This window comes from Scyliorhinus torazame, chromosome 24, assembly GCF_047496885.1.
Source record: "Scyliorhinus torazame isolate Kashiwa2021f chromosome 24, sScyTor2.1, whole genome shotgun sequence".
In the NCBI taxonomy this organism is placed as follows: domain Eukaryota; kingdom Metazoa; phylum Chordata; class Chondrichthyes; order Carcharhiniformes; family Scyliorhinidae; genus Scyliorhinus; species Scyliorhinus torazame.
The window spans coordinates 24879007-24905723 of record NC_092730.1 but is presented as its reverse complement, the minus strand read 5'-3'; the positions used below and the strand labels follow the sequence as shown (position 1 = coordinate 24905723).

The 26717-nt window shown below is 56.0% G+C and overlaps 1 protein-coding gene across 1 annotated transcript in view; it reads right to left on the bottom strand.

Annotated features, from left to right (window-relative positions):
- Positions 1-26717, bottom strand: part of LOC140400218 (pyruvate carboxylase, mitochondrial-like) — a 606247-nt gene that overhangs the window by 556450 nt on the left and 23080 nt on the right. The window contains exon 3 of the mRNA XM_072489687.1: positions 19485-19574. Within this exon, the coding sequence (XP_072345788.1) occupies positions 19485-19574 (90 nt within the window). The remainder of the gene's footprint in view (positions 1-19484; positions 19575-26717) is intronic.

Sequence of the window (26717 nt, the reverse complement as noted above, 5' to 3'; positions counted from 1 at the left end):
TGGTGAGGGGCTGAGTCGGGAGTCGGCAGTACCCCGCTGGTGAGGGGCTGAGTCGGCAGTACCCCGCTGGTGAGGGGCTGAGTCGGGAGTCGGCAGTACCCCGCTGGCGAGGGGCTGAGTTGGCAGTACCCCGCTGGTGAGGGGCTCAGTCGCGAGTCGGCAGTACCCCGCTGGTGAGGGGCTCAGTCGCGAGTCGGCAGTACCCCGCTGGTGAGGGGCTGAGTTGGCAGTACCCCGCTGGTGAGGGGCTCAGTCGGGAGTTGGCAGTACCCCGCTGGTGAGGGGCTGAGTCGGGAGTTGGCAGTACCCCGCTGGTGAGGGGCTGAGTCGGGAGTCGGCAGTACCCCGCTGGTGAGGGGCTGAGTCGGGAGTTGGCAGTACCCCGCTGGTGAGGGGCTGAGTCGGGAGTTGGCAGTACCCCGCTGGTGAGGGGCTGAGTTGGCAGTACCCCGCTGGTGAGGGGCTCAGTCGGGAGTTGGCAGTACCCCGCTGGTGAGGGGCTGAGTCGGGAGTTGGCAGTACCCCGCTGGTGAGGGGCTGAGTCGGGAGTCGGCAGTACCCCGCTGGTGAGGGGCTGAGTGGGCAGTACCCCGCTGGTGAGGGGCTGAGTCGGGAGTCGGCAGTACCCCGCTGGTGAGGGGCTGAGTCGGCAGTACCCCGCTGGTGAGGGGCTGAGTGGGCAGTACCCCGCTGGTGAGGGGCTGAGTCGGGAGTCGGCAGTACCCCGCTGGTGAGGGGCTGAGTGGGCAGTACCCCGCTGGTGAGGGGCTCAGTCGGGAGTTGGCAGTACCCCGCTGGTGAGGGGCTCAGTCGGGAGTCGGCAGTACCCCGTTGGTGAGGGGCTGAGTGGGCAGTACCCCGCTGGTGAGGGGCTGAGTCGGGAGTCGGCAGTACCCCGTTGGTGAGGGGCTGAGTCGGCAGTACCCCGCTGGTGAGGGGCTGAGTCGGGAGTCGGCAGTACCCCGCTGGTGAGGGGCTGAGTGGGCAGTACCCCGCTGGTGAGGGGCTGAGTCGGGAGTCGGCAGTACCCCGCTGGTGAGGGGCTGAGTCGGCAGTACCCCGCTGGTGAGGGGCTGAGTGGGCAGTACCCCGCTGGTGAGGGGCTGAGTCGGGAGTCGGCAGTACCCCGCTGGTGAGGGGCTGAGTGGGCAGTACCCCGCTGGTGAGGGGCTGAGTCGGGAGTCGGCAGTACCCCGCTGGTGAGGGGCTGAGTCGGCAGTACCCCGCTGGTGAGGGGCTGAGTCGGGAGTCGGCAGTACCCCGCTGGTGAGGGGCTGAGTCGGGAGTCGGCAGTACCCCGCTGGTGAGGGGCTCAGTCGCGAGTCGGCAGTACCCCGCTGGCGAGGGGCTGAGTTGGCAGTACCCCGCTGGTGAGGGGCTCAGTCGCGAGTCGGCAGTACCCCGCTGGTGAGGGGCTGAGTCGCGAGTCGGCAGTACCCCGCTGGTGAGGGGCTCAGTCGGAAGTCGGCAGTACCCCGCTGGTGAGGGGCTGAGTCGGGAGTTGGCAGCACCCCGCTGGTGAGGGGCTCAGTCGGAAGTCGGCAGTACCCCGCTGGTGAGGGGCTGAGTGGGCAGTACCCCGCTGGTGAGGGGCTGAGTCGGCAGTACCCCGCTGGTGAGGGGCTGAGTCGGGAGTCGGCAGTACCCCGCTGGTGAGGGGCTCAGTCGGGAGTTGGCAGTACCCCGCTGGTGAGGGGCTGAGTCGGGAGTTGGCAGTACCCCGCTGGTGAGGGGCTCAGTCGGGAGTTGGCAGTACCCCGCTGGTGAGGGGCTGAGTCGCGAGTCGGCAGTACCCCGTTGGTGAGGGGCTGAGTCGGCAGTACCCCGCTGGTGAGGGGCTGAGTCGGGAGTCGGCAGTACCCCGCTGGTGAGGGGCTGAGTCGGCAGTACCCCGCTGGTGAGGGGCTCAGTCGGGAGTCGGGAGTACCCCGCTGGTGAGGGGCTGAGTCGGGAGTCGGCAGTACCCCGCTGGTGAGGGGCTGAGTCGGCAGTACCCCGCTGGTGAGGGGCTGAGTCGGGAGTCGGCAGTACCCCGCTGGTGAGGGGCTGAGTCGGGAGTCGGCAGTACCCCGCTGGTGAGGGGCTGAGTCGCGAGTGGGCAGTACCCCGCTGGTGAGGGGCTGAGTCGGCAGTACCCCGCTGGTGAGGGGCTGAGTGGGCAGTACCCCGCTGGTGAGGGGCTGAGTGGGCAGTACCCCGCTGGTGAGGGGCTGAGTCGGGAGTTGGCAGTACCCCGCTGGTGAGGGGCTGAGTCGGGAGTCGGCAGTACCCCGCTGGTGAGGGGCTGAGTCGGCAGTACCCCGCTGGTGAGGGGCTGAGTCGGGAGTCGGCAGTACCCCGCTGGTGAGGGGCTGAGTCGCGAGTCGGCAGTACCCCGCTGGTGAGGGGCTGAGTCGCGAGTCGGCAGTACCCCGCTGGTGAGGGGCTGAGTCGCGAGTCGGCAGTACCCCGCTGGTGAGGGGCTGAGTCGGCAGTACCCCGCTGGTGAGGGGCTGAGTCGCGAGTTGGCAGTACCCCGCTGGTGAGGGGCTGAGTCGGGAGTTGGCAGTACCCCGCTGGTGAGGGGCTGAGTCGCGAGTCGGCAGTACCCCGCTGGTGAGGGGCTGAGTTGGCAGTACCCCGCTGGTGAGGGGCTGAGTCGGGAGTCGGCAGTACCCCGCTGGTGAGGGGCTGAGTCGGCAGTACCCCGCTGGTGAGGGGCTGAGTCGCGAGTTGGCAGTACCCCGCTGGTGAGGGGCTGAGTGGGCAGTACCCCGCTGGTGAGGGGCTGAGTCGGCAGTACCCCGCTGGTGAGAGGCTGAGTCGCGAGTCGGCAGTACCCCGCTGGTGAGGGGCTGAGTCGGGAGTCGGCAGTACCCCGCTGGTGAGGGGCTGAGTCGGCAGTACCCCGCTGGTGAGGGGCTGAGTCGGGAGTCGGCAGTACCCCGCTGGTGAGGGGCTGAGTCGGGAGTCGGCAGTACCCCGCTGGTGAGGGGCTGAGTCGCGAGTCGGCAGTACCCCGCTGGTGAGGGGCTGAGTCGGGAGTCGGCAGTACCCCGCTGGTGAGGGGCTGAGTCGCGAGTTGGCAGCACCCCGCTGGTGAGGGGCTCAGTCGGCAGTACCCCGCTGGTGAGGGGCTGAGTCGCGAGTTGGCAGTACCCCGCTGGTGAGGGGCTGAGTCGCGAGTCGGCAGTACCCCGCTGGTGAGGGGCTGAGTCGGCAGTACCCCGCTGGTGAGGGGCTGAGTCGGCAGTACCCCGCTGGTGAGGGGCTGAGTCGCGAGTCGGCAGTACCCCGCTGGTGAGGGGCTGAGTCGCGAGTCGGCAGTACCCCGCTGGTGAGGGGCTGAGTCGCGAGTCGGCAGTACCCCGCTGGTGAGGGGCTGAGTCGGGAGTTGGCAGTACCCCGCTGGTGAGGGGCTCAGTCGGGAGTCGGCAGTACCCCGCTGGTGAGGGGTTGAGTCGGGAGTCGGCAGTACCCCGCTGGTGAGGGGCTGAGTCGGGAGTTGGCAGTACCCCGCTGGTGAGGGGCTGAGTCGGGAGTCGGCAGTACCCCGCTGGTGAGAGGCTGAGTCGCGAGTCGGCAGTACCCCGCTGGTGAGGGGCTGAGTCGGGAGTCGGCAGTACCCCGCTGGTGAGGGGCTGAGTCGCGAGTCGGCAGTACCCCGCTGGTGAGGGGCTGAGTCGGGAGTCGGCAGTACCCCGCTGGTGAGGGGCTGAGTCGGGAGTTGGCAGTACCCCGCTGGTGAGGGGCTGAGTCGGGAGTCGGCAGTACCCCGCTGGTGAGGGGCTGAGTCGCGAGTTGGCAGTACCCCGCTGGTGAGGGGCTGAGTCGGGAGTCGGCAGTACCCCGCTGGTGAGGGGCTGAGTCGGCAGTACCCCGCTGGTGAGGGGCTCAGTCGGGAGTCGGCAGTACCCCGCTGGTGAGGGGCTGAGTCGGCAGTACCCCGCTGGTGAGGGGCTGAGTCGGGAGTCGGCAGTACCCCGCTGGTGAGGGGCTGAGTCGGGAGTCGGCAGTACCCCGCTGGTGAGGGGCTCAGTCGCGAGTCGGCAGTACCCCGCTGGTGAGGGGCTGAGTCGCGAGTTGGCAGTACCCCGCTGGTGAGGGGCTCAGTCGGGAGTCGGCAGTAACCCGCTGGTGAGGGGCTCGAAGGCTTTTGTAAAAATTCATTCGCGGTCAGGCCCAGTATTTATTGCCCATCCCTAATTGCCCCTCGAGAAGGCGGTGGGCGAGCCGCCATCTTGAACCCGCTGCAGTCCCGCGTGGTGTAGGTACACCCACCGTGCTGTTAGGGAGGGAGTTCCCCAGATTCTGGCCCCAGCCACAGCGAAGGACCTGCCGCTATATTTCCGAGTCGGGATGGCGAGCGGCTCGGAGGGTAGAACTTGCAGGCGGGGGTGTTCCCCCGTGCGTCTGCTGCTGCCCTCGTCCTTCTAGACGGTAGAGGTGGCGGGTTTGGAAGGTGCTGTCGAAGGAGCCTCGGCGAGTCACGGCCAGTGAACTACCCTTGAAGCAGGGACGTGGCGACTGATTGGTGCACAGAAAGCTCCCACAATCAGGTAACCTGTTTTTACGACGTGGAGACGAGGGATGAAATATTGGCCGGTAGCCCGGGACTCCCTTGGCGTCCAAAGATGTGCAGGTTGGGTGGATTGGCCGTGCTAAATTGTCCCTTAGTGTCCAAAGATGTCCAGGTTAGGTGGATTGGCCGTGCTAAATTGCCCTTTAGTGTCCAAAGATGTGCAGGTTAGGTGGATTTGCCGTGCTAAATTGCCCCTTAGTGTCCAAAGATGTGCAGGTTAGGTGGATTGGCCGTGCTAAATTGCCCCTTAGTGTCCAAAGATGTCCAGGTTAGGTGGATTGGCCGTGCTAAATTGCCCTTTAGTGCCCAAAGATGTCCAGGTTAGGTGGATTGGCCGTGCTAAATTGCCCCTTCGTGTCCAAAGATGTGCAGGTTAGGTGGATTGGCCATGCTAAATTGCCCCTTAGTGTCCAAAGATGTCCAGGTTAGGTGGATTGGCCGGGCTAAATTGTCCCTTAGTGTCCAAAGATGTGCAGGTTAGGTGGATTGGCCGGGCTAAATTGCCCCTTAGTGTCCAAAGATGTCCAGGTTAGGGGGATTGGCCGTGTTAAATTGTCCCTTAGTGTCCAAAGATGTGCAGATTAGGTGGATTGACTGTGCTAAATTGCCCCTTGGTGTCCAAAGATGTGCAGGTTAGGTGGATTGGCCGTGCTAAATTGCCCGTTAGTGTCCAAAGATGTGCAGGTTAGGTGGATTGGCCGTGCTAAATTGCCCCTTAGCGTCCAAAGATGTGCAGGTTAGGTGGATTGGCCGTGCTAAATTGCCCCTTAGTGTCCAAAGATGTGCAGGTTAGGTGGATTGGCTGTGCTAAATTGCCCCTTAGTGTCCAAAGATGTGCAGGTTATGTGGATTGGCCGTGCTAAATTGCCCCTTAGTGTCCAAAGATGTGCAGGTTAGGTGGACTGGCCGTGCTAAATTGTCCCTTAGTGTCCAAAGATGTGCAGGTTAGGTGGATTGGCCGTGCTAAATTGCCCTTAGCACGCCCCAAAAAAAGGTTAGGTGGGGTTACTGGGCTACAGGGATAGGGTGGAGGTGTTGACCTTGGGTAGGGCGCTGTTTCCAAGGGCCGGTGCAGACTCGATGGGCCGAATGGCCTCGTTCTGCACTGTAAATTCTATGATTCTCCCCTGAAAGAGTTCAGCCTCAATGCCAACTGCACTCAAATTGCAAATCGAGGATTCTTGAAGAGTGTCGTGTGGTGATTTCCTCTTCCCTGCTAAGGAGCCGAATCTCTTTGAAGACTTTGCTTACATAGGAGCTCTTGATCAAGCATTATGCAGGATTAGACCTTAATTCTCATTACTGAATGCAACGAGCCAGCACTCGAAATCAATACAACAAAAAATCAGATTAATAGAGTAAAGAACGAGTCTGTCATTATAAACTTACAATATCCTTTGAAGCTAACTCTTTATCGCAGACTCGCAAAGTGCCCTTGACTGAGAATGAAAACATGCTTCTTGAAAGAAGCTCATTATTCTGTTGTGAGGAATTTGAACCAAATACATGTGAGGGTACGTACGTGCGCTCATAAACAAACACAAGCATGCCAAAAGCATTTTTATCTGTTCCTGTGCGACACGCTAGCCCGGCTGGGTCACTGTCTGTGCGGAGTCTGCACATCCTCCCCGTGTCTGCGTGGGTTTCCCCCGGGTGCTCCGGTTTCCTCCCACAGTCCAAAGATGTGCAGGTTAGGTGGATCGGCCGTGATAAATTGCCCTTGGGTTAGGTAGGGTTACTTGGATGGGGTGGAGGTGTGGGCTTAAGTAGGGTGCTCTTTCCAAGAGCCGGTGCAGACTCAATGGGCCGAATGGCCTCCTTCTGCGATTCGTTCGTACTCAGCTGCTTTCTCACCCGGCAAGTCCCGACCGTCTCTCAGGCCGTGCACTGGCTGCATGGGAATCCATGCTCCCGAGGGAGTGGCCTTCTTTCCAATCTCCCTCCCGGTGAATCCCCATCTCCCTCCCGGTGAATCCCCATCTCCCTCCCGGTGAATCCCCCCTCTCCCTCACGGTGAATCCCCATCTCCCTCCCGGTGAATCCCCCACTCTGCCCCCCCTCTCCCTCACGGTGAATCCCCATCTCCCTCCCGGTGAATCCCCCATCTCCCTCCCGGTGAATCCCCATCTCCCTCCCGGTGAATCCCCCATCTCCGTCCCGGTGAATCCCCCATCTCTCTCCCGGTGAATCCCCCATCTCCCTCCCGGTGAATCCCCCATCTCTCTCCCGGTGAATCCCCCATCTCCCTCCCGGTAAATCCCCCATCTCCGTCCCGGTGAATCCCCCATCTCCCTCCCCGGTGAATCCCCCATCTCCCTCCCGGTGAATCCCCCACTCTGCCCCCCATCTCCCTCCCGGTGAATCCCGCATCTCCCCCCCCCACCGGTGAATCCCCCACTCTGTTCCCAATCTCCCTCCCGGTGAATCCCCGATCTCCCTCCCGGTGAATCCCCGATCTCCCTCCCAGTGAATCCCCATCTCCCTCCCGGTGAATCCCCCATCTCTCTCCCAGTGAATCCCCCATCTCCCTCCCGGTGAATCCCCCACCTCCCTCCCGGTGAATCCCCGATCTCCCTCCCGGTGAATCCCCATCTCCCTCCCGGTGAATCCCCCATCTCTCTCCCAGTGAATCCCCCATCTCTCTCCCAGTGAATCCCCCATCTCCCTCCCGGTGAATCCCCCATCTCCCTCCCAGTGAATCCCCCATCTCCCTCCCGGTGAATCCCCCATCTCCCTCCCGGTGAATCCCACACCTCCCTCCCGGTGAATCCCCCATCTCTCTCCCAGTGAATCACCGTCTCCCTCCCGGTGAATCCCCCATCTCCCTCCCGGTGAATCCCCCATCTCCCTCCCGGTGACTCCCCCATCTCCCTCCCGGTGAATCCCCCATCTCTCTCCCAGTGAATCCCCATCTCTCTCCCGGTGAATCCCCCATCTCTCTCCCGGTGAATCCCCCATCTCCCTCCCGGTGAATCCCCCACCTCCCTCCCGGTGAATCCCACATCTCCCCCACCCCCCCGGTGAATCCCCCACCTCCCTCCCGGTGAATCCCCATCTCCCTCCCGGTGAATCCCCCATCTCTCTCCCGGTGAATCCCCCATCTCCCTCCCGGTGAATCCCCCACCTCCCTCCCGGTGAATCCCACATCTCCCCCCCCCCCCGGTGACTCCCCCATCTCCCTCCCGGTGAATCCCCCACCTCCCACCCAGTGAATCCCCCATCTCTCTCCCAGTGAATCCCCCATCTCCCTCCCGGTGAATCCCCCATCCCCCCCCCCCCCGGTGACTCCCCCATCTCCCTCCCGGTGAATCCCCCACCTCCCACCCAGTGAATCCCCCACCTCCCTCCCAGTGAATCCCCCATCTCCCTCCCGGTGAATCCCCCACCTCCCTCCCAGTGAATCCCCCATCTCCCTCCCGGTGAATCCCCCATCTCCCTCCCGGTGAATCCCCCATCTCCCTCCCGGTGAATCCCCCATCTCCCTCCCAGTGAATCCCCCATCTCCCTCCCGGTGAATCCCCCATCTCCCTCCCGGTGAATCCCCCATCTCCTTCCCGGTGAATCCCCCATCTCCCTCCCGGTGAATCCCCATCTCCCTCCCGGTGAATCCCCCATCTCCCTCCCGGTGAATCCCCCATCTCCGTCCCGGTGAATCCCCCATCTCCCTCCCGGTGAATCCCCCATCTCTCTCCCGGTGAATCCCCCATCTCTCTCCCGGTGAATCCCCCATCTCCCTCCCGGTGAATCCCCCATCTCTCTCCCGGTGAATCCCCCATCTCCCTCCCGGTGAATCCCCCATCTCCGTCCCGGTGAATCCCCCATCTCCCTCCCCGGTGAATCCCCCATCTCCCTCCCGGTGAATCCCCCACTCTGCCCCCCATCTCCCTCCCGGTGAATCCCGCATCTCCCCCCCCACCGGTGAATCCCCCACTCTGTTCCCAATCTCCCTCCCGGTGAATCCCCGATCTCCCTCCCGGTGAATCCCCGATCTCCCTCCCGGTGAATCCCCATCTCCCTCCCGGTGAATCCCCCATCTCTCTCCCAGTGAATCCCCCATCTCCCTCCCGGTGAATCCCCCACCTCCCTCCCGGTGAATCCCCGATCTCCCTCCCGGTGAATCCCCATCTCCCTCCCGGTGAATCCCCCATCTCTCTCCCAGTGAATCCCCCATCTCTCTCCCAGTGAATCCCCCATCTCCCTCCCGGTGAATCCCCCATCTCCCTCCCAGTGAATCCCCCATCTCCCTCCCGGTGAATCCCCCATCTCCCTCCCGGTGAATCCCCCACCTCCCTCCCGGTGAATCCCCCATCTCTCTCCCAGTGAATCACCGTCTCCCTCCCGGTGAATCCCCCATCTCCCTCCCGGTGAATCCCCCATCTCCCTCCCGGTGACTCCCCCATCTCCCTCCCGGTGAATCCCCCATCTCTCTCCCAGTGAATCCCCATCTCTCTCCCGGTGAATCCCCCATCTCTCTCCCGGTGAATCCCCCATCTCCCTCCCGGTGAATCCCCCACCTCCCTCCCGGTGAATCCCACATCTCCCCCACCCCCCCGGTGAATCCCCCACCTCCCTCCCGGTGAATCCCCATCTCCCTCCCGGTGAATCCCCCATCTCTCTCCCGGTGAATCCCCCATCTCCCTCCCGGTGAATCCCCCACCTCCCTCCCGGTGAATCCCACATCTCCCCCCCCCCCCGGTGACTCCCCCATCTCCCTCCCGGTGAATCCCCCACCTCCCACCCAGTGAATCCCCCATCTCTCTCCCAGTGAATCCCCCATCTCCCTCCCGGTGAATCCCCCATCCCCCCCCCCCCCCCCCCGGTGACTCCCCCATCTCCCTCCCGGTGAATCCCCCACCTCCCACCCAGTGAATCCCCCACCTCCCTCCCAGTGAATCCCCCATCTCCCTCCCGGTGAATCCCCCACCTCCCTCCCAGTGAATCCCCCATCTCCCTCCGGTGAACCCCCCATCTCCCTCCCGGTGAATCCCCCATCTCCCTCCCGGTGAATCCCCCATCTCCCTCCCAGTGAATCCCCCATCTCCCTCCCGGTGAATCCCCCATCTCCCTCCCAGTGAATCCCCCATCTCCCTCCCGGTGAATCCCCCATCTCTCTCCCAGTGAATTCCCATCTCTCTCCCAGTGAATCCCCCATCTCCCTCCCGGTGAATCCCCCACCTCCCTCCCGGTGAATCCCCCACCTCCCTCCCAGTGAATCCCCCATCTCCCTCCCGGTGAATCCCCCATCTCCCTCCCGGTGAATCCCCCATCTCCCTCCCAGTGAATCCCCCATCTCCCTCCCGGTGAATCCCCCACCTCCCTCCCAGTGAATCCCCCATCTCCCTCCCGGTGAATCCCCATCTCCCTCCCAGTGAATCCCCCATCTCCCTCCCGGTGAATCCCCCATCTCCCTCCCAGTGAATTCCCATCTTTCTCCCAGTGAATCCCCCATCTCCCTCCCGGTGAATCCCCATCTCCCTCCCGGTGAATCCCCATCTCCCTCCCGGTGAATCCCCCATCTCCCTCCCAGTGAATCCCCCATCTCCCTCCCGGTGAATCCCACATCTCCCTCCCGGTGAATCCCACATCTCCCCCCCCCCCCCCCCCCCCCGGTGAATCCCCCATCTCCCTCCCGTTGAATCCCCCAACTCCCTCCCAGGGACCCCCCTATATGAGGAAACCGCAGAGTGCTGGGATGAATTGGGTGCAATTAATTTCCCCAATGATTAGAGGAGACTCGATGGGCTGCTCCACTCCATGGTCATATTAGACGGCCCTGGCTCGGACTGCCCACAATACTCTGGCTGTGGCCTAACCAACGTTTTATACAGTTCCAGCATAACCTCCCTGCTCTCAAACTCCACACCTCGGCTAATAAAGGCAAGTATACCATCGGCCTTCTTAACCACTGTGTCCACCTGCTCTGCTACCTGAAGGGACGGGTGTACATGCTCAGCAAGGTCCCTCTGATCCTCGGTGCTTCCCAGGGTCCTGCCGTTTGTCCTGTATTCCCTCGCCTTGTTCGTCCTGCCCAAGTTCATCACCTCACACTGATCCGGATTGAACTGCATTTGCCACTGATCAGCCCACCTGACCAGCCCGGCTATATCCTCCTGTAATCGAAGGCCACATCCTCCTCACTATTTACCACCCCACCAATTGTCATGTCATCCACAAACTTACTGATCCTCGGGGCGATCTGTAATGCACAGCCGGCGAGGTGGGCTCGGGATTTTCTGTCAGGCCCCGTCTCAATGATAGCGTCTTCTTTCGACAGCGGGGCAGTTGAAAGGGCCGTACATGCCCTTCAAACCCAGGCTGGGATCAAGTGCAGACGCAAATCAGATTACTCGAGGAGAATGAATGGAGGTCGGGGCCCAAGGGAGCCGGAGGGGGGGGGGGGGGGGGGGGGGGGTGCTCTCCCGCCTCTGAGTCACGAGCGCCGGGTTGAAACCTCGCTCGTAGGCCCTGAGGAGCCCGGCCCGCTGGCACAAGTCGGCCAACGATGTCAGCGGCGCCCCCTTGAGGCTCCCACCAGACGGGCCACATCGAAGTAAATGGCTCGGAGGGGCTGAACGGTGAGGCTTGGCAGCAAACCTGTCCAAATTCACCGGGAGGGAGATGGGGGATTCACCGGAAGGCGGTCGACCAGCATCGCGGGGGGGGGGGGGGCCCGTGCGACGAGGGCCGAGCCGGAAAAAGAAGAGAGGCGGGATGGGGTGGATGGCCGATCTCTGCAGTTCCCGGACTTCGGGAGCCCTCCAATCCCTGACCCCGGGCCCTGCGTCGGCAGCTGGATGAATGGTTCCGAGTCGATTCAGGAAGCACTGCTCTTGTGTCACTCGAGGAAGACGAGGTAAAAAGCTTCCCTCCACTCAACCAGGAACCGCCAGCTGCTTGAGCCACCGCGTGTCCTTCGACACACCGCCAGCACGGTAGCACAAGTGGCGGGCACTGTGACTTCACAGCGCCAGGGTCCCAGGTTCGATTCCCCGCTGGGTCACTGTCTGTGTGGAGTCTGCACGTTCTCTCCCCGTGTCTGCGTGGGTTTCCTCCGGGTGCTCCGGTTTCCTCCCACAGTCCAAAGACGTGCAGGTTAGGTGGATTGGCCGTGATAAATTGCCCTGAGTGACCAAAAAAGGTTAGGAGGGTTTACTGCATTACGGGGATAGGGTGGAAGTGAGGGCTTAAGTGGGTCGGTGCGGACTCGATGGGCTCTGTCTATGTCAGGGACAACGCGCTCACAACCAATAGCCGCTCGGAATACCAGCAGCTGACAGGAATAAAGTTTAACTTAAATGTGAGCTCAGGGGTGAATTTCACTCCGCAGTTTGTCCCTAGCCTGCAAAGCGAGCGGTTATCGTTTGTGAGTCGAAATCCTCCCCCTGGCGGTGTTTTCTGAAGGACTGCTTGATTCGAGGAGTCTCTTTGGAGGGCAAAGGCCCCAGCTCAAGGCTGAGTTTCATCATTTGTGACAAGAATTCTGCCGGTGGGTGGGGGGAGAAACTGGTGAGGAATTGTGGCTGTTTTGGGCCCTTGGGGACCCCGCAGCGGACACACCCGCTTCTCTGCACTGGATGACATAGAAGAACAAAGAACAAAGAAAAATGACAGCACAGGAACAGGCCCTTCGGCCCTCCCAGCCTGCGCCGATCCAGATCCTCGATCTAAACCTGTCGCCTATTTTCTAAGGATCCGTATCCCTCTGCTCCCTGCCCATTCATGTATCTGTCTAGATACATTTTAAATGATGCTATTGTGCCCGTGTCTACCACCTCCGCCAGCAATGCGTTCCAGGCACCCACCACCCTCTGCGTAAAAAACTTTCCACGCACATCTCCCTTAAACTTTCCCCCTCTCACCTTGAAATCGTGACCCCTTGTAATTGAGTCCCCCACTCTTGGAAAAAGCTTGTTGCTATCCACCCTGTCCATACCTCTCATGATTTTGTCGACCTCAATCAGGTCCCCCCTCAACCTCCAAAGAACAAAGAACAAAGAACAAAGAAATGTACAGCACAGGAACAGGCCCTTCGGCCCTCCAAGCCCGTGCCGACCATACTGCCCGACTAAACTACAATCTTCTACACTTCCTGGGTCCGTATCCTTCTATTCCCATCCTATTCATATATTTGTCAAGATGCCCCTTAAATGTCACTATCGTCCCTGCTTCCACTACCTCCTCCGGTAGTGAGTTCCAGGCACCCACTACCCTCTGCGTAAAAAACTTGCCTCGTACATCTACTCTAAACCTTGCCCCTCTCACCTTAAACCTATGCCCCCTAGTAATTGACCCCTCTACCCTGGGGAAAAGCCTCTGACTATCCACTCTGTCTATGCCCCTCATAATTTTGTAGACCTCTATCAGGTCTCCCCTCAACCTCCTTCGTTCCAGTGAGAACAAACCGAGTTTATTCAACCTCTCCTCATAGCTAATGCCCTCCATACCAGGCAACATTCTGGTAAATCTCTTCTGCACCCTCTCTAAAGCCTCCACATCCTTCTGGTAGTGTGGCGACCAGAATTGAACACTATACTCCAAGTGTGGCCTAACTAAGGTTCTATACAGCTGCAACATGACTTGCCAATTCTTATACTCAATGCCCCGGCCAATGAAGGCAAGCATGCCGTATGCCTTCTTGACTACCTTCTCCACCTGTGTTGCCCCTTTCAATGACCTGTGGACCTGTACTCCTAGATCTCTTTGACTTTCAATACTCTTGAGGGTTCTACCATTCACTGTATATTCCCTACCTGCATTAGCCCTTCCAAAATGCATTACCTCACATTTGTCCAGATTAAACTCCATCTGCCATCTCTCCGCCCAAGTCTCCAGACAATCTAAATCCTGCTGTATCCTCTGACAGTCCTCATCGCTATCCGCAATTCCACCAACCTTTGTGTCGTCTGCAAACTTACTAATCAGACCAGTTACTCCGTCTTTCGAATCCTAACCTACTCAACCTCTCTTCATAGCTAGCGCCCTCCATACCAGGCAACATCCTGGTGAACCTCCCCTGCACCTTCTCCAAAGCATCCACATTCTTTTGGTAAAGTGGCGACCAGAACCGCACGCAGATGACGGACCAGGCTTGCCAATTGCAGAGGAAATAGAGAGGTGGAAAAACAAATCTACAAGACTATCGTAAGGGGGGGGGGGATCCATCTGGTTCACTAATGTCCCTTTTTTAAAACATAAATTTGGAGTACCCAATTCATTTTTTGTCCAATTAAGGGGCAATTTAGCGTGGCCAATCCACCTACATAGAACACAGGCCCTCGATGTTGCGCCGACCTGTGAAACCACTCTAAAGCCCATCTACACTATTCCCTTATCGTCCATATGTCTATCCAATGACCATTTGAATGTCCTTAGTGTTGGCGAGTCCACTACTGTTGCAGGCAGGGCATTCCACACCCTTACTACTCTCTGAGTAAAGAACGTACCTCTGACGTCTGTCCTATATCTATCTCCTCGCAATTTAAAGCTATGTCCCCTCGTGCTAGACATCACCATCCGAGGAAAAAGGCTCTCACTGTCCACCCTATCCAATCCTCTGATCATCTTGTATGCCTCAATTAAGTCACCTCTTAACCTTCTTCTCTCTAACGAAAACAGCCTCAAGTCCCTCAGCCGTTCCTCATAAGATCTTCCCTCCATACCAGGCGACATTCTGGTAAATCTCCTCTGCACCCTTTCCAATGCTTCCACATCCTTCCTATAATGCGGCGACCAGAATTGCACGCAATACTCCAAATGCGGCCGCACCAGAGTTTTGTACAGCTGCAACATGGCCTCATGGCTCCGAAACTCAATCCCTCTACCAATAAAAGCTAACACACCGTACGCCTTCTTAACAACCCTCTCAACCTGGGTGGCAACTTTCAGGGATCTACGAACATGGACACCGAGATCTCACTGCTCATCCACACTACCAAGAATCTTACCATTAGCCCAGTACTCTGTCTTCCTGTTATTCCTTCCAAAATGAATCACCTCACACTTTTCTGCATTAAACTCCATTTGCCACCTCTCAGCCCAGCTCTGCAGCTCATCTATGTCCCTCTGTAACCTGTAACATCCTTCCGCACTGTCCACAACTCCACCGACTTTAGTGTCATCTGCAAATTTACTCACCCATCCTTCTACGCCCTCCTCCAGGTCATTTATAAAAATGACAAACAGCAGTGGCCCCAAAACAGATCCTTGTGGTACACCACTAGTAACTGGACTCCAGGCTGAACATTTCCCATCAACCACCACCCTGTCTTCTTCCAGCTAGCCAATTTCTGATCCAAACTGCTAAATCACCCTCAATCCCCAGCCTCCGTATTTTCTGCAGTAGCCTACCGTGGGGAACCTTATCAAACGCTTTGCTGAAATCCATATACACCACATCAACTGCTCTACCCTCATCCACCTGTTTGGTCACCTTCTCAAAGAATTCAACAAGGTTTGTGAGGCACGACCTACCCTTCACAAAACCGTGTTGACTATCTCTAATCAAATTATTCCTTTCCAGATGATTACCCTGCACATCTTTGGGTTGTGGGGGTTGAGACCCACGTAGCCATGGGGGGAATGTGCAAACACCACACGGACAGCGACCCAGGGCCGGGATTGACCTCGGGGTCCTCTGCGCCGTGAGGCAGCAGCGCTAACCCACTGCGCCACCCTGCCGCCCTCCCATTGTCGCCTTTAGGGGAAAGGGGAAATCTGCTGTACTTACCCCGGTCTGGCCTACACGTGACTCCAGACCCCCCCCCCCCCCACCCCCACCGACACACACACAGTAATGTGGTCAACTCTTTAACTGCCCCCCTCAAATGGCCGAGCATGACGGTCAGTTCAAGGGGAAATTAGGGGTGGGCAATAAATGCTAGGCCCGGCCCATCGACGCCCACATCCTGTCAATGAATAGTCGAATGGTGCACGGCATCGGTGACTATGGGCCAGCTTGATGCTTCTGATAGTGACATTGAGCGCGAGGGGGTGGGCAGCGCGAGGGGGTGGGCAGAGCGGGGGGGGGGGGGCGGGGGGGGGGGGGGGGGGATACAGGAAGATATAGACGGGGCGGACAAATGGACAGAAGAGTGTCTGATGGAATTTAACCCTGAAAGGTGTGAGGTGATACACTTTGGAAGGAGTTACGTGACAGGGAAGTATTCAATGAATGGCCTAGCATTGGGAAGTTCCGAGGAACAAAGGGACCTTGGAGTGTTTGTCCATAGAACAAAGAACAAAGAACAAAGAAATGTACAGCACAGGAACAGGCCCTTCGGCCCTCCAAGCCCGTGCCGACCATACTGCCCGACTAAACTACAATCTTCTACACTTCCTGGGTCCGTATCCTTCTATTCCCATCCTATTCATATATTTGTCAAGATGCCCCTTAAATGTCCCTATCGTCCCTGCCTCCACTACCTCCTCCGGTAGTGAGTTCCAGGCACCCACTACCCTCTGCGTAAAAAACTTGCCTCGTACATCTACTCTAAACTTTGCCCCTCTCACCTTAAACCTATGCCCCCTAGTAATTGACCCCTCTACCCTGGGATCTCTGAAGGCGGGAGGGCAGGTGAATAGGGCGGTGGAAAAGGCACACGGGGCACTTTCCTTTATCGATCGGAGCATAGATTACAAAAGCCGGGGGGGGTCATGTTGGAGTTGGACAGAACTTTGGTGAGGCCACAGCTGGAGCACTGTGTGCCGTTCTCGTCGCCACATTATAGGAAGGATGTGACTGCACTGGAGGGGGGGGGGCGGGGTAGAGGAGATTCACCAGGATGGTGCCTGGGATGGAACGTTGAAGTTATGAGGAGAGGTTGGATAGACTCGGGTTGTTTTCTCTGGAGCAGAGAAGACGGAGGGGGCTGATCGAGGTGGACAAGATTATGAGGGGCGTGGGCCGGGTGGATAGGGAGCAGCTGTTCCCCTCAGTTGAAGGGTCAGTCACGAGGGGGACACAAGTTCAAGGTGAGGGGCGGCAGGTTCGGGGTGGATTTGAGGAAAAACATTTTTACCCAGCGGGTGGCGAGAGTCCGGAAAGCACTGCCTGGGAGGGTGGTGGAGGCGGGTTGCCTCACATCCGTTAAAAAGTACCCGGATGAGCGCTTGGCACGTCGGAACGTTCAAGGCCCTGGGCCGAGTGCTGGCAAACGGGATTAGGTGGGCAGGTCAGGGATTTTCATGCGTCGGTACAGACTCGATGGGCGGAACGGCCTCTTCGGCTCTGTGTGATTCTGTGATCCCAGATGGTGAGGGAACAATCTGGCCACTAAGTGAGTCACCGGGAGACCCCCCCCCCCCCCTCGCGGACTGCCTCCCCGTCCCGGGAGCAGATGTTAAACTTGAGGAAAGTTACGCTGACAGCGGGTTTGAGAAATCCGTGAGCAGCTCGGGACAGTGGAGCATGCTGGGAAACAAAATGGCCGCCGTTCCATTAACCCGCCTGGGAGCGACTGACTCCGCACCGCGCACCCCAGTTTGCGATAGTTTACCGGGGGGAACTTTCAAAATCCACTTCGCTGTCAATTGCCGCTGTCAATTGTCGCATGAGGGCCCACCTGGTTCACCCATGTCCCGTCGGGAAGGAAATCTGATGGCGGGATTTCCCGGTCTCCCGGTCCCTCAGGAGCGTGGTCCTCGACGGCGTGCCGTCCGCTAGCGGTGGGAGTCTCTTATTGCCGACTGTCAGAGAATGCCCGCAGTTCAGAAGGAGGCCATTCGGCCCATCGAGTCTGCGCCGACCCTTTTACACTCCCCCCCCACCCCCCCATCCACCCCACCCTATCCCCGTCACCTCACAGCCTAACCTAGGGGCTTTTCACAGTAACTTCATTGAGGCCGACTTGAGACAATGAGCGATTATTATTATTATTATTAACCTGCACACCAATGCAACATCAATGGGGGTCCCCACTCCCACTGAAGACAACCCCAGGCCGCCGGGAAACTCCCGGAGTGGGGATGTGAACCGGGGGAATTCTGGCCCCTGCCGTCCTTACCCCGGCCTGGCCTCCACGTGGCTCCGGACCCCGCACCGCACAGGGGTTGGCCTTTCAATCCCCTCTGGAATAATAGCTCCAGCAAAGCACTCAGCCCGCGGGGGCAATTAGGGAGGGGGCGATACACGCTGGGCCCGGGCAGCGACGCCCGACTCCCAGGAATCAATTTTTAAAAGGCAACAACAACTTGCATTCACCCGACACCTTGAACGTGACACAGTCACCCGGAGCTTCTGTAAACGTTATACAATAAAGTCCCAGCGCTCTCGGCAGGGGTCTTTTTGGGGGGTCATTGAAACGATGCCAACCCCAACAAAACAATGTGCTACCTCCCATCTCCAAACGTTTTCGCAGTTGACAAATGAAAGAGTTGAAAGGAAGCGAAAAAGAATGAATAATTTTGCTTGATGCCCGTGTAGTTCAAGACTGGGTTGTGGGCCAGAGCCACGAGGTTGGCAGTCCCAACTTGTGAGGGACCCGGTCGAGTGGCTTTACTGGGGAGGTCGTGGTGCTGGGCAGGGGATCATACAATTTACAGTGCAGAAGGACGCCATTCAGCCCATCGAGTCTGCACCGGCCCTTGGAAAGAGCACCCTACCCAACCCACGCCTCCACCATATCCCCGTAACCCCAACTAATCTTTTTTGGACACTAAGGGGTAATTTAGCACGGCCAATCCACCTGACCTGCACATCTTTGGACAATAAAGGGCAATTTAGCACGGCCAATCCACCTAACCTGCACATCTTTGGACACTAAGGGGCAATTTAGCCCGGCCAATCCACCTAACCTGTACATATTTGGACACTAAGGGACAATTTAGCACGGCCAATCCACCTAACCTGCACATCTTTGGACACTAAGGGGCAATTTAGCCCGGCCAATCCACCTAACCTGTACATATTTGGACACTAAGGGACAATTTAGCACGGCCAATCCACCTAACCTGCACATCTTTGGACACTAAGGGACAATTTAGCACGGCCAATCCACCTAACCTGTACATCTTTGGACACTAAGGGACAATTTAGCACGGCCAATCCACCTAACCTGCACATCTTTGGACACTAAGGGGCAATTTAGCACGGCCAATCCACCTAACCTGCACATCTTTGGACACTAAGGGGCAATTTAGCACGGCCAATCCACCTAACCTGCACATCTTTGGACACTAAGGGGCAATTTAGCACGGCCAATCCACCTAACCTGCACATCTTTGGACACTAAGGGGCAATTTATCACGGCCAATCCACCTAACCCGCACATCTTTGGACACTAAGGGGCAATTTAGCACGGCCAATCCACCTAACCTGCACATCTTTGGACACTAAGGAGCAATTTAGCACGGCCAATCCACCTAACCTGCACATCTTTGGACACTAAGGGGCAATTTAGCACGGCCAATCCACCTAACCTGCACATCTTTGGACACTAAGGAGCAATTTATCACGGCCAATCCACCTAACCTGCACATCTCTGGACTGTGGGAGGAAACCGGAGCACCCGGAGGAAACCCACGCAGACACGGGGAGGGCGTGCAGACTCCGCACAGACAGTGACCCAAGCCGGGAATCGAACCTGGGACCCTGGAGCTGTGAAGCAACTGTGCTAACCACTGTGCAACCGTGCTGCCCTTCATAGTCGGAAAGCGGGCAGGATGGGTTCGGGTAGCACGGTAACCCTGCACATCTTTGGACCCCGAGGGCAATTTCGGCGATGGACCTGCTGCCCAGACTCTTGCGAGGCTGCTGGGTTCACCTTTCCACAATTCTACGGTCCTGAGGACAGGCGAGAGAGGCCTGGCAATGGAAGAGAGAATTCAGCAGAGTCGGGCCGGGGGGGGGGGAAGGAAGAGACAAGAGAGCACAGAGCAGGGCAGATAACACAACGATATGAGCAGAATCTAGCACTGTAGCACTCACCCAGCGGGACCTCAGGGACGATGGGCTCCACCATTGAAGGTTTTGCATTGACTGGAATGGGAGTTACGGGTCCGTTCACCATGATGTGTCCTGAAAAAGCGACAACAGGGTTGTGAAGCAAGCCTCAAGCAGGCAGATAATTCACGAGCGGTCACAGATTTAACTGCGCGCTCTTCCATTAAGAACACTTCTGATATCTCCAGCATCGCATCTATCCACATTTCTGACGCTCGCTCCGAGTGTACCTCATTCCGATTCCACGGGCGGGATTCTCCGCCGGGGGGGTCGGCGTGAATCTCGCCCCCGCCGTCCTCCGAACTCTCCCTCCACCCCCTAAAAAAACGGCGCGCTGCCCGCCTCGGAGAATTGCGGGGATCGCCGCGACTCAATGGGCCCCGGGGCTCCCCGAGTTCTCCGGCCCGCGATGGGCCGAAGTCCCGCCCGTTCTTTGCCAGTCCCGCCGGCGTAAATTGGAGTAGGTCCCTTACCGGCGGGACCTGGCGGCGCGGGCGGGCTCCGGGGTTCTTGGGGGGGGGGGTGGGCGCGGGGGGATCTGGCCCCGGGAGGTGCCCCCACGGTGGCCTGGCCCACGATCGGGGCCCACCGATCCGCGGCCGGGCCTGTGCCGTGGGGGCACTCTATTGTTCCGCACTGGAGGCTGTACCGGTCCGCCAATCCCGGTGCGGAAGCGAATCCCTCTGCGCATGCGTGGGGATGACGCCAGCACACGCTGGCCCAACTCGCTCCTGCCGGCGGAGGCCCTTCGTCGCCGGTTGCTGTGGTGCCAAGCCCCTTCCCCGCCGGCCTGCGGGGCGCAAACCACTCCGGGGCCGGCCTAGCCCCTGAAGGTGCTGAGGATTCCGCACCTTTTGGGGCGGCCCGACGCCGGAGTGGTTCACGCCACTCCGTCCCGCCGGGACCCCCGCCCCGCCGGGTAGGGGAGAATCCCACCCCATTTGTCCACACTGATAATTGCAGCTTCCTATGTAAACGTGTCACACAATTCTATCCTGCCAAGCAATTGCATCCTTCTGCCATGATGATGTAGCCTCCCCTGTGACCATATGTGCATTATAAGGAATACAAGGGGTTAACAATAAGACAATAATACTTCTCACCACCAGGTGGAGATAAGGAGCAGTGATATAAATATCATGTGACTTCTGGGAGAAGGCTGTGAGGTGTTAGAGAGATTAGGTGCACAGCATAGAGTTCTGTTGGAAGAGATATTGTATTGTTTTATTTCATAACGTATTCCTTGTTGACTGGTTAGAATCTTTAATTTAGTAGTGTAAATAAACCAGCCTTGTTCAACAACTCAGCTTGATGTTCTTTGTTAACACTACGTTCTCAATGCACCCCGATGGACCCAACAGAGAACATAATATCCCCTTGTACCTCAGTGTGTACTGAATAAATGGCTCTCTTCCAGCCGAATCCAGAGAATCTGTACAGGGCGTGAGGAGGCCATTCAGCCCATCGAGTCTGCACCGACGATCTGAAAGAGCGCACTCCCCAGACCCACTCCACCCGCCCCAACCCCATAACCCTGCCTAACCTGCATATCTTTGGACACTGAAGGGCAACTCCACACAGACGGTCAACCCCAGGCCGGAATCTAACCGGGTAACATGGTACCACCTGAATCGATGCTGAGTTGTCTCTTTTGTGGTCAATAATGGTCGGAAAACAAGCAAAATAAGTGTGAAGAGACCAAGAAATTGTAATAGAACATAGAACTTAGGGCAGCACGGTAGCTGTATGTTCTATGTATGTTCAACATATAGTGCAGAAGGAGGCCATTCACATTGATTCTGTCTACACCTCCCGCTGCCTCAGGAAGGCAGACAGCATTATCAGAGACCCCTCCCACTCAGGCTTTGCCCTGTTCCAGACCCTTCCATCAGGCAGAAGATACTGAAGTCTGAAGACGCGCGCATCTAGAGATAGGAACAGCTTCTTCCCCACAGCTACCAGACTCCTCAACGACTCCCCCTCGGACTGATCTGTTCCCTGTAAGAACACTATTCACGATGCCCTATGCTGCGCTTGCTCATGTATTTACTTTGTTTGGCCCCTTGTTCCGCACTGTAACCAATCACTGTTTGTCAATGTTCTCTGTCAATTATTCTTTTTGTCTACGATGTACGTACTGTGTACGTTCCCTCGGCCGCAGAAAAATACTTTTTACTGTACTTCGGTACATGTGACAATAAATCAAATCAATCAATCAATCTTGTGCTCGAGCATAATTATTTTCTTAATTTTTTCACATAAACATTTACATTGCAGTAAAATCATCACAAGGAGTCGGGGACATCATTTCCTGATTTCGCAACCTCTCCTCGTAATATACAACTTGCAAAATACCATTCCGGCAGCTGTTTCTCTTTGGGATTTGGGGAGCTCGGTACCCATCATCAGCAGGGCCTTAACGTAAGGAACGAATGGCTTGAAAATGGATGGCGGAATGTGCAATCAATCTTTCTTCAAAACACGTTTACATCCTCACTTTGGACTTGAGAAATTTCAGTTACTGACAAAAAAAGTGAACGATTTGATTATTCCTCGACAATTTGACAGGGGGCTGTTTCAATTGTTAAGTATTAACTTAAATAGGCCTATAGTGTGTTCGCGTTTATTAACAGGGGGCTTGAGTTTAAGAGCCGTGGGGTTATGCTGCAACTGTACAGGACCCTGGTGAGACCACATTTGGAGTATTGTGTGCAGTTCTGGTCACCTCATTATAGGAAGGATGTGGAAGCATTGGAAAGGGTGCAGAGAAGATTTACCAGGATGCTGCCTGATTTGGAGGGTAGGTCTTAGGAGGGAGCTAGGGCTTTTCTCATTGGAGCGAAGGAGGATGAGAGGTGACTTAATAGAGGTTTATAAGATGATGAGGGGGATAGATTGAGTGGACGTTCAGAGACTATTTCCTCGGGTGGATGTAGCTGTTACAAGGGGGCATAACTATAAGGTTCAGGGTGGGAGATATAGGAGGGATGTCCGAGGTAGGTTCTTTACTCAGAGAGTGGTTAGGGTGTGGAATGGGCTGCCTGCTGTGATAGTGGAGTGGGACACTTTAGGAACTTTCAAGTGGTTATTGGATAGGCACATGGAGCCAGAATGACAGGGAGTGGGATAGCTTGATCTTGGTTTCGGACAAAGCTCGGCACAACATCGAGGGCCGAAGGGCCTGTTCTGTGCTGTACGGTTCTATGTTCTATGACTCAGAAGCTGTCACAAATAAGGTGAACAGCAAGTGCACGGAGATTTACACAAAGAGGCCATTCGGCACGAGACACAAAATAATTGTTTAGACTCATTGTGCTTTCCAGGTCTTAGACTGCAGCCCTGAAGGTACAGCACCTCGAGAAGGCAAGTATTTTTGTTAATGCATTGCTTCTATCACCCTTTCATGTATTGGGTTCCAAACCCAACACCCTCTGGACAAAGACCTTCTCCTCAACTCCACAATACCGAATTCGGTCTGTACCCGATACTTTGTCTATATTCTGCCCTTTAAACTCATGCCATGTGAAGACTACACTCCCAAATGAACACCACAGGAGATCGAGGCCAGTATTGAAAATCTGGCCCGCACATTTTGCCTTGTCAGAAGAGGCACGTGTTCCGCAATGCCATGACACGCTCAATGGAGATGGTCGATAGCTTTAAGTTCCTGGGGGTCACCATTACCAACAGTCTGCCCGGGTCCACTCAAGGGAGCCCAACAACGTCTCAACTTCCTACAGAAGCTAAAGAAATTCGGCATGTCTGCATCGACTCTCACAAACTTCTACAGATGTGCGACAGAGAGCATCCTATCCGGCTGCATCACAGCTCGGTATGGCAACTGCTCGGCCCAAGGTCACAAGAAACTGCAGAGTGTGGTGAACTCAGCCCAACGCATCACACAAACTGGCCACCCTCACATTGATTCTGTCTACACCTCCCACTGCCTCAGGAAGGCAGACAGCATTATCAGAGACCCCTCCCACTCAGGCATTGCCTTCTTCCAGACCCTTCCATCAGGCAGAAGTCAGACCCCATTTGGAGTACTGTGAGCAGTTTTGGGCCCCGTATCTAAGGAAGGATGTGCTGGGGCCTTGGACAGGGTCCAGAGGAAGTTCACTAGAATGATTCCGGGAAAGAAGGATTTGTCATATGAGGAACGGTTGAGGACTCTGGGTCTGTACTGGTTGGAGTTTAGAAGGATGAGGGGGGATCTCATTGAAACTTACAGGATACTGCGAGGCCTGGATAGAGTGGACGTGGAGAGGATGTTTCCACTTGTCGGAAAAACTAGTACCAGAGGACACCATCTCAGACTAAAGGGACGATCCTTTAAAACAGAGATGAGGAGGAATTTCTTCAGCCAGAGGGTGGTGAATCTGTGGAACTCTTTGCCGCAGAAGGCTGTGGAGGCCAAATCACTGAGTGTCTTTAAGACCGAGATAGATAGGTTCCTGATTAATAAGGGGATCAGGGGTTATGGGGAAAAGGCAGGAGAGTGGGGATGAGAAAAATATCAGCCATGATTGAATGGCGGAGCAGACTCGATGGGCCGAGTGGCCTAATTCTGCTCCTATGTCTTATGTTGCCTGGAATGGATAATTGTGAGGAAAGATTGGGCAGGTTGGATCAGAGAAGGCTGGGAGGTGTACAAATTGATGAGGGGCCTAGACAGAGAGGACACCAAGGACGTACTTCCATTAGCAAAGATAATAATAATTGCTTGTTGTCACAAGTAGGCTTCAATGAAGTCACTGTGAAAAGCCCCTAGTCGCCACAATCCGGCGCCTGTTCGGGGAGGCCGGTACGGGATTGAACCCGCGCTTCTGCCATTATTCTGCATTCCAAGCCAGCTGTTTAGCCCGCTGTGCTAAACCACCAAGGGCAAAGCGATGAACAACCAGGAACAAAAACTGACAGTAATTAGCAGAGGATGAAAGGAGTTGAGGGGAAATTTCTTTACCCAGAGGAAGGTGGAGATCTGGAACTCAAAGGCCTGGACGGGCGGTAGAAGGAGAAGCCCTCAGTGTCTTTTTTTAACACTCGTATTCCAGAGGTGCTGTAACCGTGAGGGTTGTGGACCAAGAGCTGGAAAGCGCAATGAGTTCAATCACACCTTTTATCGCTGCCACAGCCAAGATGGAGCGAATGGCCCGCTGGAGTACATTTCCATGGTGACCTTATTTGTCGAGTTTCTGAATTACATTAGTTCCGTTGAAGCTTTATGAAGCGCAGTGTGCTAAATTGACCAAAGCCATTTAAAAAATGATCTAAACCTGTGTTATTGGAAACCAGCCGGATTAGCTAAGTAGACTGCCTTAATTGTGAAGCAATTCATTAATAGATATATCAGGAAGGCTGGTAATGTAACCTGGAATTTCCCCCCCCACAAATTTAGAGTACCCAATTGTTTTTTTACAATTAAGGGGCAATTTAGCGTGGCCAATCCACCTAGCCTGCACATCTTTGGGTTGTGGGGGTGAGACCCACGCAGACACGGGAGAGAATGTGCAAACTCCACACGAACAGTGACCCAGAGCCGGGATCGAACCCGGGACCTCAGCGCCGCGAGGCAACGGTGCTAGCCACTGCGCCACCCAAGACAAGGGTTTGGAACTTTTATAATTTACCTGATGAAAGTGGAAATTGTTATATATTATATTTCATATTTGTGGCAGTAACGTTATTGCAAACCCTGGTTTAAAATACAGACAGGCAGTGTGCCTGCTAAAGCTGTAATTAGGGAGTCATACAAGTTGAGGTAATGATTGATGTTAACCATTTACTTGTTTACAGAGAGATGGCAAATGGGATATTGTTTTGATTGTTGGAGATTCCCCGGAGTGTAGATAATTCATGAGGGATTGTATTTAGTCATAGCTAAGCAGGTCTTGGTTCTCATAGTGGGATACAGGCTATGTAATTAATGGGAGGAGCCAGGTCATAGAATTTACAGTGCAGAAGGAGGCCATTCGGCCCATCGAGTCTGCACCGGCTCTTGGAAAGAGCACCCTACCCAAGGTCAACACCTCCACCCTATCCCCATAACCCAGTAACCCCACCCAACACTAAGGGCAATTTTGGACACTAAGGGCAATTTATCACGGCCAATCCACCTAACCTGCACATCTTTGGACTGTGGGAGGAAACCGGAGCACCCGGAGGAAACCCACGCACACACGGGGAGGAAGTGCAGACTCCGCACAGACATTGACCCAAGCCGGAATCGAACCTGGGACCCTGGAGCTGTGAAGCAATTGTGCTATCCACAATGCTACCGTGCTGCCCTGTCTGTCTGTAGATTTGCAGGCTGGCTGATATGATATTCTAAGTTGAACAGCAGCTTTGGAGTCTGACAAGACGGAGGACTTTTCAGGTTGTTCCTGAAAGGGTCTCTTGGTCCAAAGATCTGCTCAGATAAGCAAGTAACCTGTTCTTCTAACTTTATTTATAGGTGGCATTTGAACTGTATCGGGTTGCTTGATTGGAATTCGTAGCAAGTGCAGAGAGGGAATACAAGTTTTTCTTTTTATTTAAGAACTGTTTTACTGTTCATCGTAAAGCAATTTCGTTGATATTAATGTGGTTAATTCTGTAATTAAATTAAAGTTTGTTTTAATACAAAAGATATCTATTGGCTAGAGCGAAGTATCCTGGAGTGAAGTATCCCTTCTTCAAAGTTTTACAAATTTAAAAAAGTTGGGGTCTGGTACGACAGCCTAACAAATTATAAACACACTTATCAACACTTGATTGTTAATACAGATTCTTAATAGGCGGTTGGATCGAGAAGATGCCCCTTTTTCCAGACCAGAATAAGAAGACAACGTGAGCTTGTTAGTTGTTTGTGCAACTTTGACTGAAGGAATGCATTTAAGGCTATGGGTCGACACTGAAGATCAGAGATATAGCTTGAAATAAACCACTGATTTAAATTTGAGGCAACCAATTGAACGGGATTTCCCGTTCCGCGCCTGACATCCGCTGCCTGTTTGGCGACGACAGAGGCAGCCCCTCATTGGCTGGCGGTGGCCTGGTTGTTCATCTCTTTGCCCTTAGTGGTTTAGCACAGTGGGCTAAACAGCTGGCTTGTAATGCAGAACAGGGAGGTCGCCAGCGGCAGGACTCTCCGGTCCCGAACGGCCAGGGAAATTCGACCAACATGCATAATTAGCTAAAACCCAATGGGGTCTCACCCTTGACAAGCTATAGGTCAAT